The sequence below is a fragment of the Camelina sativa genome, chromosome 7 (genome assembly GCF_000633955.1).
Source record: "Camelina sativa cultivar DH55 chromosome 7, Cs, whole genome shotgun sequence".
Classification (NCBI taxonomy): Eukaryota; Viridiplantae; Streptophyta; class Magnoliopsida; order Brassicales; family Brassicaceae; genus Camelina; species Camelina sativa.
This window is the reverse complement of record NC_025691.1, coordinates 13,056,827-13,072,969: the sequence shown is the minus strand read 5'-3', so window position 1 is coordinate 13,072,969 and position 16,143 is coordinate 13,056,827. Positions and strand designations below refer to the sequence as shown.

The window sequence follows — 16,143 nt, the reverse complement described above, 5'->3', positions numbered from 1 at the left end:
TCATCAGAATCACACAAATGGAGTGTTTGGGAGTAAAGTGCCATCTTTTATGGCTTTTAGTCAACCAGAAACCCGTAGGGGATTAGTAGATATGATCATTATGAATGAGCTGCCGTTTAGATTTGTTGAACATAGGGGATTTATAACCATTGCTCAACCACGTTTTGTTATGTCTTGTCGTCAAACTGTGACTAAAGATTGTTTGGAGCTTTATGAGGATGAAAGGAGCAAATTGAGGAAGTTTTTCAGAAACTATAATGGCAGCATTTCTCTGACAACGGACTGTTGGACATCCATACAGAACATGAGCTACATGTGTCTAACAGCGCATTATGTGGATGAAGATTGGAAGCTGCAAAAATAGATCATCAATTTCTGCATAGTCGATAATCATGCTCGTGATACAATTGGTAAAATGGTTGAGAAGTGTTTGGTTTTCTGGGGAATCAGAAAGGTCTTCACCATTATAGTAGATAATGCAAGTTCTAATGATCTTACATTAAAATACTTGGAAAGAAAGTTGACGTCATGGGGAACAACTATTTTGGATGGAGAATTTCTGCACATGCGATGTGGAGCACATACTTTAGGTTTGATTGTGAGAGATGGTCTTACGGAGGTACATAATTCAATCTTAAGGATTAGATCAGCTGTTAGGTATGTTCGATCTTCACCTGGTAGGCTGAAAAGGTTTAAGGAGTGTTTAGAGATTCAAAAGATTGAAACAAAGGCTGGTCTTTGTTTAGATGTTGAAACAAGGTGGAATTCCACATACATGATGCTACAAGCTGTTGTTGCTCTTAAAAAAGGGTTTGATATGCTTAAGATGGAAGATGAGAAGTATGTTTCAGCGATTACAAGAATCTGCGAAGTTGTACCAAGTGAAAGTGATTGGTCTTATGCGAGTTCATTGTCTGATATATTGCAGTATTTTTATGATGCAACTGCGAATATCTCTGGGTCTAAATATGTTACTGGTCATACATATATGAAAGAGATATTCGGAGTGGACTGGATGATTGTGAAGATGAATGCTATGGAGGATGGACATAAGAAAGCTATGGCCGAAAAAATGAAGCCGAAGATTTATAAGTATTGGGGAAATTTTGGCAACACAAATATGATGATCTATGTTGCTGCAGTTCTTGATCCGAGATACAAGATGAGATGGGTAAAGTGGATGATTGAAGGTACATATCCTTCTTATGAGGCTAAGTGTTTGATTGCCAACATCATAGATGCTATGGATAGATTATTTAAATATAATTCATCTTTGCAATCTCAGGATCCAATATCTTCCCAAAGTAAAGGAGGTTCAGAGCCACATTCTAAGCACAAAGATAAGAAACATATACTCATGGAGGAAATGTTTGATGATGTTGAGGAAAGCAAAGAGGTTGATGTTGTGAAATCAGAGATAGAGTATTATTTAGATGATATTCGGGAGGATCGAAAGAATTCAAGTTTTATGATCTTAGATTGGTGGAAGATAACGGGTTCTAAGTATAAGTTTTTGTCACTGATGCAAGAGACTTGTTGGCCATACCTATGTCAACTGTTGCATCTGAATCTGCATTTAGTGCAGGGGGTCGAGTACTTGATCGGTTTTGTAGCTAGCTAACACCAAGAACTGTTGAAGCTCTTATTTGTACTCAGGATTGGTATCATGGTGATGATGCAGATATAAGTGTAGAAGAACATCTTGCTGAGCTTGAGAATATTGAATTAGGTTAATACCTTTTTACTCTTCCACTTTTATGAATTTGTTATAGTTTTTCAAATACTAATAGTTAGTTGTTATCTTATACAGAGGTGGAGTCTCTAAGTATACATCTATGATCATATTTGAGGATTGGTAAGTGTTCACTTCACTTGCTTTAAATATCTGTGAACTTGTGTGGAAGATGAGAAGAATCAAGAGAAAATCTAACTAGTACTAATCATAATTAATTGTCGTCATTTGAATTTGATTTTATACTTGATTCTATTAGGATTATGCAGCAATGTGTGTTCATTTTTAAATATATTTAGTCTCATTTTAAGTTCAGGTAGTTGATCAATTTTGTTCTTTGGTTAGGAAAATGGTTAATCTCTTCTCTTTTTTTTGCTAGATTATAAGAAGGATTTAAGAAAGGAAATGAAGGATGTCACTTGAACTTTTATATTTTTATATTTTGTATCAATTTTAAGCTACATTATAAACTTTTAAAGCATATTATGTATGATATTAATGAATTTAGGATTTAAAGACTATATTTTCGGATATCCGTGGATATTCAGGGATATCTGGATATTTAACAAATATCCGAATATCAGATATCCGAAATTTCGAATCCGAATACAAATACTAAATTCACGGATAATACAAATATGGATATAGATACGAATACATGAAAAAACCTGGATATCCACTCCGTTTACAGAGCTAGTGCTAACTGCTAAAGGTCATCTCGGGAGGGGAGACCACTCCAGAGCTACAAACTTTGTCCACTAGTCAGATGGTAAACAAAAAAAAAACAATTATAATTGCTTAACACAAATATGCCCAAAGGATGTAGAGAATTGTGTGGAGAGGAGCCACTTAATGGTAATGACAGTGACGTACTAACGTATATAAGGCATATTATGTGTCGCCTAAAATAACAGTGAATCAACATATTCAGTAGTAGTAACATAGCCGACGTCCATATATATTTAGCAACTAGTAACATCGCCGACACGGTGTCCCTGTTGCCGAGGAGTATTAAACAAACAAGTTGAGAGTCACAAACTTTTTTTTGTCAGTGATTGGGCTACAACTAACTGGTTCATTAGCCAAATTCCTACATTTGTATGAATCAGGATTCGATCTTGGGTGTGATGGTGCCTTCTACAAATTGACTTATTTTCTGCCACTGCACTAAGGTCACTTCACAAATTGACTTATTTGTATGGACATACTTTAGATTGACTTACTTGCATGGACATACTTTAGATTTTGTTTTATATTTGAATTATTTATTTTATATTTAGGATATAATTTTGAAAAGGTTAAATTTAGTTTTTAAAGTTTAGAATTTAATATTAAAATATAATACTATTTTAAAAACTTTAAAGATAATATGTTAAATTTGGAAACAAAACTTGTGCTGTTTATGAAAATATTTTACTCGATTTTGCTAATTAATATAGCAAAATATATTTTGAAACATAATATAGTATGTCCATGCAAGTTGAATATCCTAATGTTATCGGATTAGAGAATTAATATATTTGTATTTTTTAATTCTAGTTATTATATAGAGTTGAAAAGTTCAATATTAATTAATTAGTGTCTGACACGTCGGACAATTACTACTTATGAGATTACTATGGTATAGGTCGTCACATTACAAGAAAATGATATTTTCATTCAAAATCTATCCGAACCGCCTTTGATTTTCTATCGAATTTTACATTAGTAATCTTTGGCCAATTCGTTTAAAAATACCCATAGGATCATCATATTGTCAAAAATTCGTCGGTAAAGTTTTCCAATGGTTCTCGACATGCAAAGTAATCAGTTAGTAAATCTGTGAGTAAAATAGGTCTTCTCCCTTCCGGAATCGGATTTGAATTTCCAACCAACTGATATGAAATGAGTAGTTTAAACAAAAATGATACTTGACAGCTAATTCTTACCCACGAGTAAGAAAATTATGATTACTTGATATTACTTGGTACTCTTTTCTCATAAACATAATTGTAAACTAACTATTGATGTTTCCATCTACACGTACACAACATTTAAACATGATAACTAATTCTGACCAAACATGTATATAATAATGTAGGTTATCTCTTCACGTTGTCATACATTAATAATTAATAATGCAGATTGTGTATCTCTACACGTTGTTACTCCTGAAGATTGTCGTTGACTTTTTGTTTTTTTGTTTCTTTCTCATATTTTCCCATTTTTGGAATCAGATCACAAAAGACTTGTGAAAAACAATTCTCTCCAATTTTGTCTCCATGGCGCAGCAGCAACAACAACGTCCAATCTTAAACCGTCCCATCTCTCTTCTCAACCGCAACGGTCTCCTCCTCCTTCTCCTTCTAGCTCTCTTTGTTATCCTTGGTGTATTCTTACCTTTAACTAAATCTCCCTTGTTCCTGTTTCCAAACACAACAACATCTTCTTCTCTTCCTCCTCCTTCTTCTTCTTTACCATCGATCTCCGACTGGCGCGACTATTCCCTTGCTCAAGCCGCTAAGTTTGTGGCTAAGAACGAGACTGTGATCGTTTGTGCCGTTAGCTACCCTTTCTTACCTTTTCTTAGCAACTGGTTGATTAGTATCTCTAGACAGAAGCATCATGAAAAAGTTCTCGTGATCGCTGAAGATTACGCTACTCTTTACAAAGTCAACGAGAAGTGGCCTGGTCATGCTGTTCTCATTCCTCCAGCGTTGGATCCTCAGTCCGCACACAAATTTGGTTCACAGGTAAAAACAAAGTGTTATCACCTTTATCAGCTTGCTATATTAATATACTTAACTTTAGTATTCATAACAATCACTTTGATACGAAAAAAGTTACACCCAATGTGATAATCTATGAATAAACATACTAGAATGCGAATAACCGGATCTTTCTTTAACTAATTTAAATTATTCGATCAGGGTTTCTACAATCTGACATCTCGGAGGCCACAACATCTCTTGAACATTTTGGAGCTAGGTTACAATGTTATGTACAACGATGTGGATATGGTCTGGTTGCAAGATCCGTTTGACTATTTACAAGGAAGCCACGACGTATACTTCATGGATGACATGATTGCAGTATGTAACATATCTCAATCAATTGCATTTTAGAGTCTTTATGTATCTTTGGATCTGGATCTGATTTTGGTGCTGCCAGGTTAAGCCTTTGAATCACTCCCATGATCTACCACCTCTAAGTCGAGGCGGAGTGACTTACGTATGTAGCTGCATGATTTTCTTGCGTTCAACTGATGGTGCAAAGCTTCTAATGAAGAAATGGGTTGAGGAGATTCAAGCTCAACGTTGGTCTAACACCGAGGCAAAGAAACCACATGATCAGCCTGCTTTTAATCGAGCACTTCACAAAACAGCTCATCAAGTATGTAACGTTACTTCCTCCAAATTCCACATCTGCTTATGGAAGTTTAAAGTTAACATGGTATCAAAATCTAGTTTATTAATTCAAAAAAGCTGGTCTAAGTAAACATTAGGAGTTAGAGAGTAAACTTAAGAGGAGTTATGAGTATGCACGACGGGTAAACGACCAAAATCAACCTCAACTATTTGTCGAACGCTTTTTCATACCTAAACTTCAGTACTATCCAAATAACAACATGAACAGTATTAAAATTTAAATTTGCTACCTGCATTATATGAAATGTTGTCAATTTTAATTTTAACATTTGTTTAAATAATTTTAAATCAGAGTTTAGCAGAATTGAGTTAGACAACCTGTGACGTCCACGTGACACTAGAACTAACTACAATGCGTCGTTTTGGTCATTTCGTAGCAACCACAACACACCGAAAATAACCAAAACGACGTCGTTTTATTCAATCTCAGTGCCACATGGACGCCACGAGTCGTCTGACTCAGCACTGTTAAACTCGGACTTAATATTGTTCGAACATATGTTGAAATTGACAACACTTCATATAGTTCAGGTAGCAAATTTGAACTTTAATAGTTATTTACAGGATATTGAAGTCTGGATATGAAAAAGCGTTTGACAAATAGTTGGAGTTGATTTTGGTCGTTTACCCTTCCCCACGACTTAATTTGGTTTTAATCTCTGATGTTGGTTTTAGTTGTTCTAATTCATACTCAACTCTTGTTGTGATCTTCTATTAAACAGGTAGATGCCTACTTGCTTCCACAATCAGCTTTCCCATCAGGAGGATTGTACTTCAGGAATGAGACATGGGTTAATGAGACAAAGGGGAAACATGTCATAGTCCACAATAACTACATTATCGGTTACGACAAGAAGATGAAACGATTTCAAGATTTTAACCTATGGCTACTCGATGATCATGCTCTTGAGTCTCCACTAGGAATATTAAAGTAAAAATTTGAATACACCAAAACATATTTTGTCACTAGCTCTCTCTCTCTTTCTGTTGTTATCTTGAGACTAACAACAATATCAATTGCTCTTTCGTTTCGCTTTGCAGGATATATCAAGAGCAGCAGAATACTACTGAAGGGAAAAATCAGAGGAAAACAGGGAGAAAACAGAGGAGAACCAGGGGCAAGAAACAGAAGTTACCTTAGAGAAGACTTCTTATATGTACAACAAGTATAGGATCTCGAAATTGTTGCGGATATAGATTTATTCAAACTCGATTTTGATTACTTAGATACATGTTCAAAGCAGTCTCTCATCATAATAATATACGTTAACCAAGCAATTATGATATATTATAGATAAATTAATATCCTTTTTTATTAATTAGTGCTTTAAAAAGAAAAAAATTTGTTGCACTCGTAAGATTTTCAGAGATTTAGAAAATCTTTTGAACAAATCTACGTATTCATTTCATCAGAAAAAAAAAAAAAAACAACAACTAATTGTATTCAAAAGCATATATTGGTTTGTTATGGTATTTCAAATTTGATTAGATAGAAGAAATAACGAAAAATAAGGATCAAATATTTTCGAATACAATTGATAGTCTAAAATAGAAAACTTGAGGAGAAAGGGAAAACAAAAAAAATAGAGAAAGGAAACCCTAAAGTTTTACACCTTAAACAGTAATATCAAACAAGGTATACCCAAGCCTAGAGCCAAGTGAGGAGAGATAGCATAGAAGAGGTCGAGGAAATAACCAAAGCCTAAAGTCTGAAAGGTACGTCCCAACAAGTAGGAATCACGTACTGAATCATCCATATATTCTGCAGCTTGCCAAGTCAAGAGGAAGAGAACAGCCGAATCCATCGAAATAGAGAGAAATGTAGCACCTGCGGTTAAGGGAATCTTGTGGGCTATTACATACTTGGTCGTTGCAATGTTGAGGATTAGTATGATGATATTCATCGCAATATCGAATTTTAGGTTGCTGTTCACCCTGCAACAACCAAACCATTAAGAGGATCAGATAATTCGGTTTATATAATCATTGTTATGTTGGTTATGTTACATAATATTATTAACGGATATTGAGCCTTACCACCATGCACGGAGAGGGCTAGGAGGAGTAGGAGGAGATTCATCAACGATGGTATAAGTAGGCTTCGTAGTCATGGAGCTTCTTCGATTAATTTATAACTGGTTGTTATTGATGAGGTAATCGAAGATTGCCTATACGGTATAGGCTATACCCATTAGGTTTTTATATATATAGGTCGTCTCTCTGGTACAATAGTCTGATTGAGATTATATTTAATAAATTAAACTATAGACCAAATAAATTTCAAGAATAGATAATTACAACTATATTAAAATTCGATCCATTAAATATCATAGGCAAAATTTATATCTACTATATACAGTATACTTAAAATTCAAAATTATAACGATAATCTATCTCCAGTTTTTCACAACCCATTATTTATCACATGAAAAATAAGTAATTAATGCATGGAGTTAATTAAAACACCAACCAGTATACTTAAACGTTTCTTTAAAAGGAAGTTATAAAGCTAAATAATTCAAGTTTTGCTAATGTCCATATGAAGCGAATGAACTTTTACGACATGGTCACAAAATGTTAGAGAAGATCAAAGATGGTTGAGAATTTTAAGAAAAGCAAAGAACAAAGAAACAAAAAGAGAAAAAAACAGAGAATCCATTTCTTAAGATTAGTAGTAGCACTTGTCAACGTCCTCTTCCTTGGATGCTTCTTGGATATGGATTCGGAGCCACTGTCGTCGGCGATATCCTCATCTTTGTCTTTGGACACTTCTACTGATTCAGTTATGTATCTCTCTTCTTTGTCTGATGATTCGGATTCATGTGTATCCAAGAGGTCATTGTCGTCATCTTCATCTCCAGATCCCTCAATGTTGTTTCCATCTGTTTCCTCCGTCAAGATCTGGACACCACATTCAATAATGTCGAAATCTTGGCATATGCTGCTGAATTCGAGAACTATCTCTCTGCTAGAGGGGTTAAAAAATGGCAACGGATAGATGTCCAATATATGAAATACAAACAGATGTTCCATTCGATATTTGTAGACATCGTTAAGGACGAACTTCATGTCAGTGGAGTTCACTGAGTTGCCGACAGTGCAACGACATAATAGTCTTGAAACTATAGTAGAGTCTCTGGTTTTATGATCGAACTCTTTAGAAATCACGATGCAAACCTTAAACCTGTAGAAATCAGAATGAGGAATTGTTAACTTATTTCCTCTGGCTCGGTGCTGGAACTCTGTAGGTACTTTTCTCCCTGGTAAGAGAGCCCGCCCGCTAACAAAACCTTCTTGAGTAATCGCTCGTCGTGCTTGTCGACCTAGTTTGAAGCAGTTGCTGAAGTCGAGTTCTGCATTTGGAGGTTTTAAAGGGCCACTTACGCTCTCCAATGATTTACAATGGTTTGCTCGTAGCCATTCGAGCGAACCGGGGAGCTTTGGCAATGACGTGAGTTTCTTGCAGTATGTAAGAGCAAGGACACGTAGATTATGAAGACCTTTAATGCAGTCTGTAATACTCTCAATACCACAATGATCTAGGTGTAGCTCTGTTACACTCGTGGGGAGATGTATTGAAAAGGTCTTGAGATTTACGCTGCCACTTATATCAAAAGACTTAAGATGAGATAAATCCCTAAGTGATGCGGGACATTCTTTAACCGTTGTCTCCATTACCGAGAGCGTATCGATGTTGGTAGGAACATCTGGAAAGCTTCTCAAACGAGTGCATCCCATCATCTTGATTTCTTTTAGAAATGCCAAGTTGACGAGAGTTGGAATGATTTCTAGACTTCTGCAATTATTCGTCTCTAAGTAGTTCAGTATACGAAGATTTGAAAGTGAAAATGGAAGCTCTACCAAAGCAATGCATTCATACAAATCCAATCTCTCTAGATTTGTAGCATTTGTAAGATCTGGAAGTTTCTTCAAACTATATGACCTAGCGAGATTCATCTTCTTGAGATTTGCAAGCGGCTGAAAGTCAAAAATCAGAACATAATGACAAAACACCTTGTCAGTTCTGTCTTTTCATATCAACACACATAACTAACTAACTAACCTGAGTTCCGTCCCATAGCGCCTCGGGTTTGCTAGACGCCATGTCGAGTTCGACGAGATTTGCTGGGCAAAATCTATGAGGAAGAGTCTTTCTCGGGTATGCATCCCAATGTAGTAACCTTAAGCGAGGAAGATAATCCAACTCCTCTGGAATGTGCAGTTGGTTTTTTCCAGTTACCCACGGATCGTAAACTTTCAAGAAGAAAAGATTGTGCATTCTTTCAAAAGCTCGAGTGCTTATTGTTAATTTGTTGATCTCTCCTACGTTAAATGATATTCCTACAATTGACCCATTCCCCTAAACAAAAATATTCCACAGCAAAACTTGTTAGTGCTTAAACAGCAGTGAATAAACATGGTAATACAAAACATAAAGCGTACCTCTCCATTTTCCAAAACATAAAAAATCTCTTGAGTATCTACAAGAATCTGACGTTTCCAAGGCTCTTGTTTGGAAATGACTTGTCTAGCCATAACTTGTAGCAAACGGTGCACTACCACTATACTTTTAGGGCCATGACCTATGTGTATGAGATGTCTGTTGGCTAGTATCTTTAACCCAAGTCTAACATCCATGTTAGTTTTCGCCAGCATGGTTTTCACATAATCAACATGTTTATGATTGAAGAAAACTGCAATATAGAGAAACAGAGCTTGATCTTTCTCATGTAAACTGTCGTAGCCCACTTTTAATACACTCTCAATCCTCCCATCAAGACAAGTTTGCAATCTTGGTAGTTCATCTATCCAGTCAGCATAGTTCTTTCCCTGCAATGATGACCCCAAAACATGCAGAGCCAATGGAAGGTTACCACAAATCTCTGTAACTCCGACCGCTAGATTCCTAAACCCATGAGGTGGAGAGATTTGTCTAAATGCAGATTGACAAAAGATCATTAAAGCTTCTTTACTTGATGGAAAACCCACATGGTATATATCACTGTCACTGATACCATGTTGCTGTAAGACCTCTTTTTTTTCAGTGGTCACTATGACTCTACTCCCTGGACCAAACCACATAGTATTAGCCAAAGCCTCAAGTTGATCTAGACTCTCCACATCATCAAGAATAATAAGAACCTTCTGGTCATGTAGCCTTTCTTGTATCACACCTGAATGAGATATCCAAATGCCATTTAAGTTCAAAAGCTCTGAAAGAAGCTTCTCTTGTAAACGCAACTTCATACCATAGTCAACAAGACCAACCTTATAATTCTCACGAAGGTTATCCATAAAACAAGTATGCTGAAACCTGTTTGATAACATACTATGTAAAGCTCTGGCAATTGTACTCTTACCAATCCCTGCAGGACCAGAGATCCCAACGATCTTAGCTTCATCATGATCTAAATCAAGCAAAGACACCATTTTACTCAAATGATCATCTAGTCCAACCATGCCATCAAAATCCCTAGACGGTGTCACATTGAGTTTATCTGAAACATCACAAAGAGAACACTCCTCTGTTACTAATACTTTTTGACACCTAATCAAAAAGAGAATAAATAGATTTATCTTTAATAAACAATTAAACACACTCCAAAACAGAAGTAGTAACAAATATATAATTCAGATTATTATTATATATCAAAAACAATTACGAACCAGTTTTGGAAGTGTTCTCCAGCGATGTTGCCCACAGAGGTCAAATCTTGGCTCCATTTTTGCCTCTTCTCCTCTGTACTACGAGCACAAGTTTCATCGAAAACACTCCCGAAATCTCCGGTTTGTTTCCGGACATGAGAAGGATCTACTCCGTAGAAGACAGTCATCACTATTTGACCTACCTCTTCTTTGCAGTTCAAGATCTCCAATAGCTCATCCAAACACCAGCTTGAAGAAGCGTAGTTCTTCGAGAGCAATACGATCGCGATCCTCGAATCTCGAATCGCTTATGTGAGAGCTGGGGCGATGATTTGGCTTCTCTCGATCCCATTGTCATCGAACATCGTGATCCCATCCATTGTAACTGAACTGTTTGCGTAGATGACTGAGAAATGTTTTGCGGACGTCTGGTCCGTGGAAGCTTGTGAAGACCCTGTATCTCCAAGTGCGAGCTGAAGAAGAAGAAGAAGAAGAAGAAGAAGCCATGAGAGAGTCGTTCAGAATCATCAATGATTGTTTTCTTATACTTGTTTTCTTTTTCTTTCGTCCTTTAAAAGTGTGAAAGGAATCTTGTTTTGACTTTACTAAATTATATAAAAGGTTTTTGGAAAAAAAAAACATTTACAAATTTTATCTAATTTTTATAAAATTTTTCTATCTAATTCAAACATAAATATATGATTTTTCTTACTCTTTTATTTGATCTTAAATCTACTCTCAAAATATGGATTTTCCATCATACTTGTAGCATTCAAGAGTGGGTGCATCCAAAGTGATGCACAAAGAGATTTAGCATAGAGGACATGACTAGTGACTTAAACTTCTTATGACCTCAAACAACTCAAAGTGGACGAAGTTGCTGAAAAAGTCTTGACGACACTTTTGCTCATGCAGACCGAGGTGGCATCGCCATAATTTTTTCGCTCTGGAGAAATCTAACTCATGTTATCTACCATTTCAAACTAATAACATTATCTTAAATTTGTCCTATAATTTAATTCTTCATATCTTCGGACACAGACCTTATCCGGGCTGGCTAATTAATGACTAAATCTTCCCTCATGATTAATAAGTTTGACAGTAAGAAAGAAGATAGAAGAACAGTTCAAATTTTAAAATAAACAAAGAGATAAACAATAGAGTTTAAATCTGAGAGTTCAGAAATTAAAACAACATAAAAACACTGAATTTCAAATACATCAAAAGAGCTATTATAGTTGATATGCTTCGGCACAACTTGACTTTAAACTTCTGTAACTTTAATCGCTGGAAATTTGCTTGTAATGACATTGATCCTTGCATTATCTGGTTGGTGAACTTTGGTTTTTGAATTTTTAGGCATCTCCAGGTCAACCTTGACTAGAGCTGGTGCATTCTTGACAAAGAACTCTACAATATCAAGCTCATGCCAGTGATTTTTATAGCCGATGATCTTGACTTCATTGAGAAACATGAAAAGATAGTTGTTGTTCTCAATATCTTCCTTCAGATGAATCTCCCAAAATTCCAATCGGTCTGCAAATTCAAAGTTTTGAATCTGTACATAACAAGAAAACTGTATTAATGAACTTATGAAGCCCATTGGTGTATTAATGAACTTATGAACTTACGTCGATCACAAGCCGTTCCACTTTAGGACAGTCATTGAGGAATTCAGCAATTTCGAAAAGAGTACAAAATGATCGAGCGTTAAAGGAAATCTTGAAATCTGTTAAGTTCTCAAACTTGAAAGTACCCTTTCTTTCCAGTCTTCCTCCTCCTACATGTCTTTTAATGAGAGCCTAAAAATTATATGTGTTAATTAAAAAGGTTATGAACAAAAGATAATGAAGACATTTATATGAAAACAATTGTGAAAATTACATTAAGAATAATGCATGTAAGAAAACATCCAACTAATTTAAGAATAATGGCTGCATGTAACAAGAAAACTATCTAAAGGTTTAAGGAATAAGATCATATTTTAGTGAAACTTCTCCATCTAGTACTTAAAAATATTTAAATTCAGAATAGAAAATTACCTCAAGAAAGATGTTTGTCGTTGCAAGGACATAAACTTTTGTATAGTCTTTCATGTTAGAAATCACCATGTCAGAAGGATCATAAATATGTCGATTCCTCTTGTAGTGGATATTTGCCTCTTTTAGTGCATCTGTTGTCGAAAATGTTATATTTGTGACATATCCTTCATACTTGAAGTATTCGAGAGTGGGTGCATGCACAACGATGTCGGTGATATTTGTCATAGTAGACAAGACCAACGACTTGAACTTCTTATGATTAGGAGCGGGTATGGTCAATATCCCATAAATGCCACATTCAATTAGTTCAAGCAACTCAAGGTGGATGCAGTTTGTAAAAATTGCATCCACCATCTCTTTCGTCGTCATAGTTCGCACAAGCGAGAGTTTCTTCAGGAGCTTCAAACCTTCGGGAGAATTGTTTGGTATTTCATCAAATTTACACCATCGTAGATTCAATACTGTTAGTGTCTTAATAGCTGAGAAATCGATAGGGATCTCCACAACTTCCCTAGATTTTGAGAAATCCAACACTATCTCTTGGATATTTTTACCAATACATGTATTGATCCACGAGGTTACCGACTCCTCCCAATCGATACCTTCGGGACACAAAACAAATCGGTTTATCTCCATTCCTTCGTGTTTGTTAAAAACATTCTGGATGATATTAGTAACCTCTAACTGACTTCGTTCTACAGAAAATATTCTGCTAAAATCAAGATCGAGAGACCTTATCTCTGTGTGCCTGAATAGTTTGGACACAACACGAGTTTGTAAAAGTGATTGGATGGGAAGAAACGACAAGGAACGCACCATAAGTTCATCAGGAAGATTTTGAAGGACTTTGAGTTGTTTGTTTGAGGATTCTGACATTTTGATTTTTTTTTTCTGGACTTTGGTAGCAAATAAAATGAGCTCAGGAAGATTATGGAGTTTCAAATGTTTGCTATGGCCATATATATAATTTAAAGTTCAACACACTGTAGAGCAACACCTGTCGGTTTTATTAATTACTCTAAATAAATATATAATATTTTTTTGACTATATTTGACAAAAGTAATTAAATCTTATAACATATGAGCAAAAGTTTTCTAAATTTAATGGATGTGGCCTTGAAAGAAATTATTAAAATTATATAGAAAGTTATCATTTCCAAGACATATATTTATAGGAAAAAATAAACTTTTTATTATTAGTTTCAACTTTTAAAATTTCTGTTTCTTTTCTTTACATTTTTCCAAACTTGATAAAATAGTAGATTTATTTCTCTCTTTTAATTCATTATTGTTTGTGGCTAAATATGACATATTATTTGCATTCCTAACTAATAAAATTATATTTAAAAATTTCTATAATTTAATTTTGTTTTGTGGCCCAATCCATAACAGGTCATATTGTTTACAATTATTTACCACTAAAATTAATTATTTTATAGCAATTTTTTAATGTCTTCATATCATATCTTTTAGAGTTTAACACATTAGAGAACAACACATGTCACTTGTTACATACTCTACTTCAGTAAGCTTTTATGATTTAAGATTTTGTTTTTTACGTGTAATTGAGCGAACTTGGAAGAAATTATAAAAAATGTAAAGAAAAGAACATTTCAAAAACATATGTTTATTGGTAAAATGAATTTTAAGCTTACAATTTTTTTGATCATATCCTCGGACACAGAGATAATTCGGACTGGCTAATGACTATATCTTCCCTCATGGCAAATAAGTTTGACGACAAAATGATAAAAAAAAATATGAATTCAAAATTTTAAAATAAACAAAGACATAATTAACAAGGGAGTTTAAATCGGTATGTGCAATTGTCTTTGTTTGTGGGTATGAAAATAACAACACTTATTATTTTGGGTTTTAAATGACACATTTTTATTATTTGATGTATTTTTATTCCAATCCAAAACCATTGGGTATGAAACGTCCAAATAAAAATAACTTCGGTTTTTTTTTGGCATTTTTCTCTTTTTAATTTGTTGTTCTCTACGACGTCCAATGATAAACCTAAAATCCGATCCATTACCCTAACAAATATTGAAAACTTTAACTTGTTAGTGGCCAGAGAGATGTTCTGCTTAAACCATAACATGGTAAGCAATGCAAAAACCTCTTAACTTATTAACATTACTTACTTTTGCCTCTTCTAGAACATAAGAAGTATCATGTGGATCTTCTAGAATCTTGCGTTTAGAAAGTTTTAGTTTGGAAATAACTTCTTGTGCTATTACTTGTAGCAAACAGTGCATTACTACTCTAATTTTGTGATTGTGGTCGATATCTATATGTATGAGATATTTATCAGCTAGGTATTTCAACCCAAATCTAACATCCACTACGTTAGTATTTTTTAGTATGGATGCACATGTTGATTATATGACATATAATCACATAATCAACATGTAATCAACATGTCTTATGTCTTACAATCAACATGTAAACTCCCTTGTTAATTATGTCATATAATCAACATGTAAACTCCCTATATGTATGAGATAAATCACTGATACCATGTTGCTGCAAAATCTTTATGTTTTCTGTGGTAAATATGACTGTACTTCCAAGACCAAAGCCGCTGATATTAGACGAAGCCTCTAGTTGAAGTAGACACTCCACATCATCATGAATAATAAGAACCCTCTCGTCATGGATCCTTTATTTCATCACACTTAAATTGAATACCCTAATATCATCTTGGTTTAAAATATCTCCACGAAGTTTCTTTTGTAAGCGCAACTTAAAACAATACTCATCAAGACCAATCGTATAGGTTTCTCTAAGATTGTCCACAAAACAAGTACACTGAAACCTGTTATAGAGTCGACTATGTAAAGCTCTAGCAGATGTACTCTTACCAATGCGGACAAGATATTCCAACAATCTTTAACTCCCACATATTCTAAATCTAGCAAAGACTCCACTTCCTTAAAATGATCGTCTAGTCCAACCATGCCTTCCAAATCAATACATAGTGTGGCATTAAGTTTATTTAAAACATCTTTTGCAATCTTCTCGATCATTTATGCTTCATTGTCCCTAACAAAAAGAAACACTAAATTCATGAGGAAAAAAAGACATAAACAGAACATTTTATGTTCCTTATGCTGAAACAACCTAATTTCCCATCGAACAATTAAACACACACCAAAATATATTTGACCAAACTAAACAATTAAAGACATTCCAAAACACACAACAATTTTTGATCTAAAGAATTGATATTCATAACTATACTCAGATTCCAATTCATCACAACCATAACATACCATAGCAAAATGTATATCAAATATTCTTTACAACC

General features: G+C 34.7%; 2 protein-coding genes and 1 pseudogene across 2 annotated transcripts; 1 reads left to right on the top strand and 2 right to left on the bottom strand.

The window, feature by feature from the left end:
- Positions 3,904 to 6,446, top strand: LOC104701065 (UDP-D-xylose:L-fucose alpha-1,3-D-xylosyltransferase 3). Its single transcript, XM_010416699.2, has 5 exons — positions 3,904 to 4,464; positions 4,642 to 4,803; positions 4,883 to 5,104; positions 5,862 to 6,070; positions 6,181 to 6,446. Exons 1-5 carry the CDS (start codon positions 3,994 to 3,996, stop codon positions 6,278 to 6,280), a joined length of 1,164 nt encoding a protein of 387 aa, XP_010415001.1. The 5' UTR covers positions 3,904 to 3,993; the 3' UTR covers positions 6,281 to 6,446.
- Positions 7,593 to 11,313, bottom strand: LOC104704583 (annotated as a pseudogene).
- On the bottom strand, positions 11,971 to 15,738 carry LOC104701064 (FBD-associated F-box protein At1g61320-like). Its single transcript, XM_010416698.2, has 4 exons — positions 15,698 to 15,738; positions 12,828 to 13,776; positions 12,417 to 12,587; positions 11,971 to 12,343 (listed from the first exon to the last, which is right to left on the bottom strand). Exons 1-4 carry the CDS (start codon positions 15,736 to 15,738, stop codon positions 12,050 to 12,052), a joined length of 1,455 nt encoding a protein of 484 aa, XP_010415000.2. The 3' UTR covers positions 11,971 to 12,049.

Bases quoted from the DNA above. Each gene is read 5' to 3' on its own strand.
- LOC104701065 (XM_010416699.2), top strand. From the start codon at position 3,994: ATGGCGCAGCAGCAACAACAACGTCCAATCTTAAACCGTCCCATCTCT. The intron at 5,105-5,861 runs GTATGTAACGTT...TCTATTAAACAG, and splicing joins TTCACAAAACAGCTCATCAA to GTAGATGCCTACTTGCTTCC. The intron at 6,071-6,180 runs GTAAAAATTTGA...TTCGCTTTGCAG, and splicing joins TCTCCACTAGGAATATTAAA to GATATATCAAGAGCAGCAGA.
- LOC104701064 (XM_010416698.2), bottom strand. From the start codon at position 15,738: ATGTGGGAGTTAAAGATTGTTGGAATATCTTGTCCGCATTG. The intron at 13,777-15,697 runs GTAAGAGTACAT...ATATGGCCATAG, and splicing joins GGAATATCTTGTCCGCATTG to CAAACATTTGAAACTCCATA. The intron at 12,344-12,416 runs GTAAGTTCATAA...TGTTATGTACAG, and splicing joins TGGAACGGCTTGTGATCGAC to ATTCAAAACTTTGAATTTGC.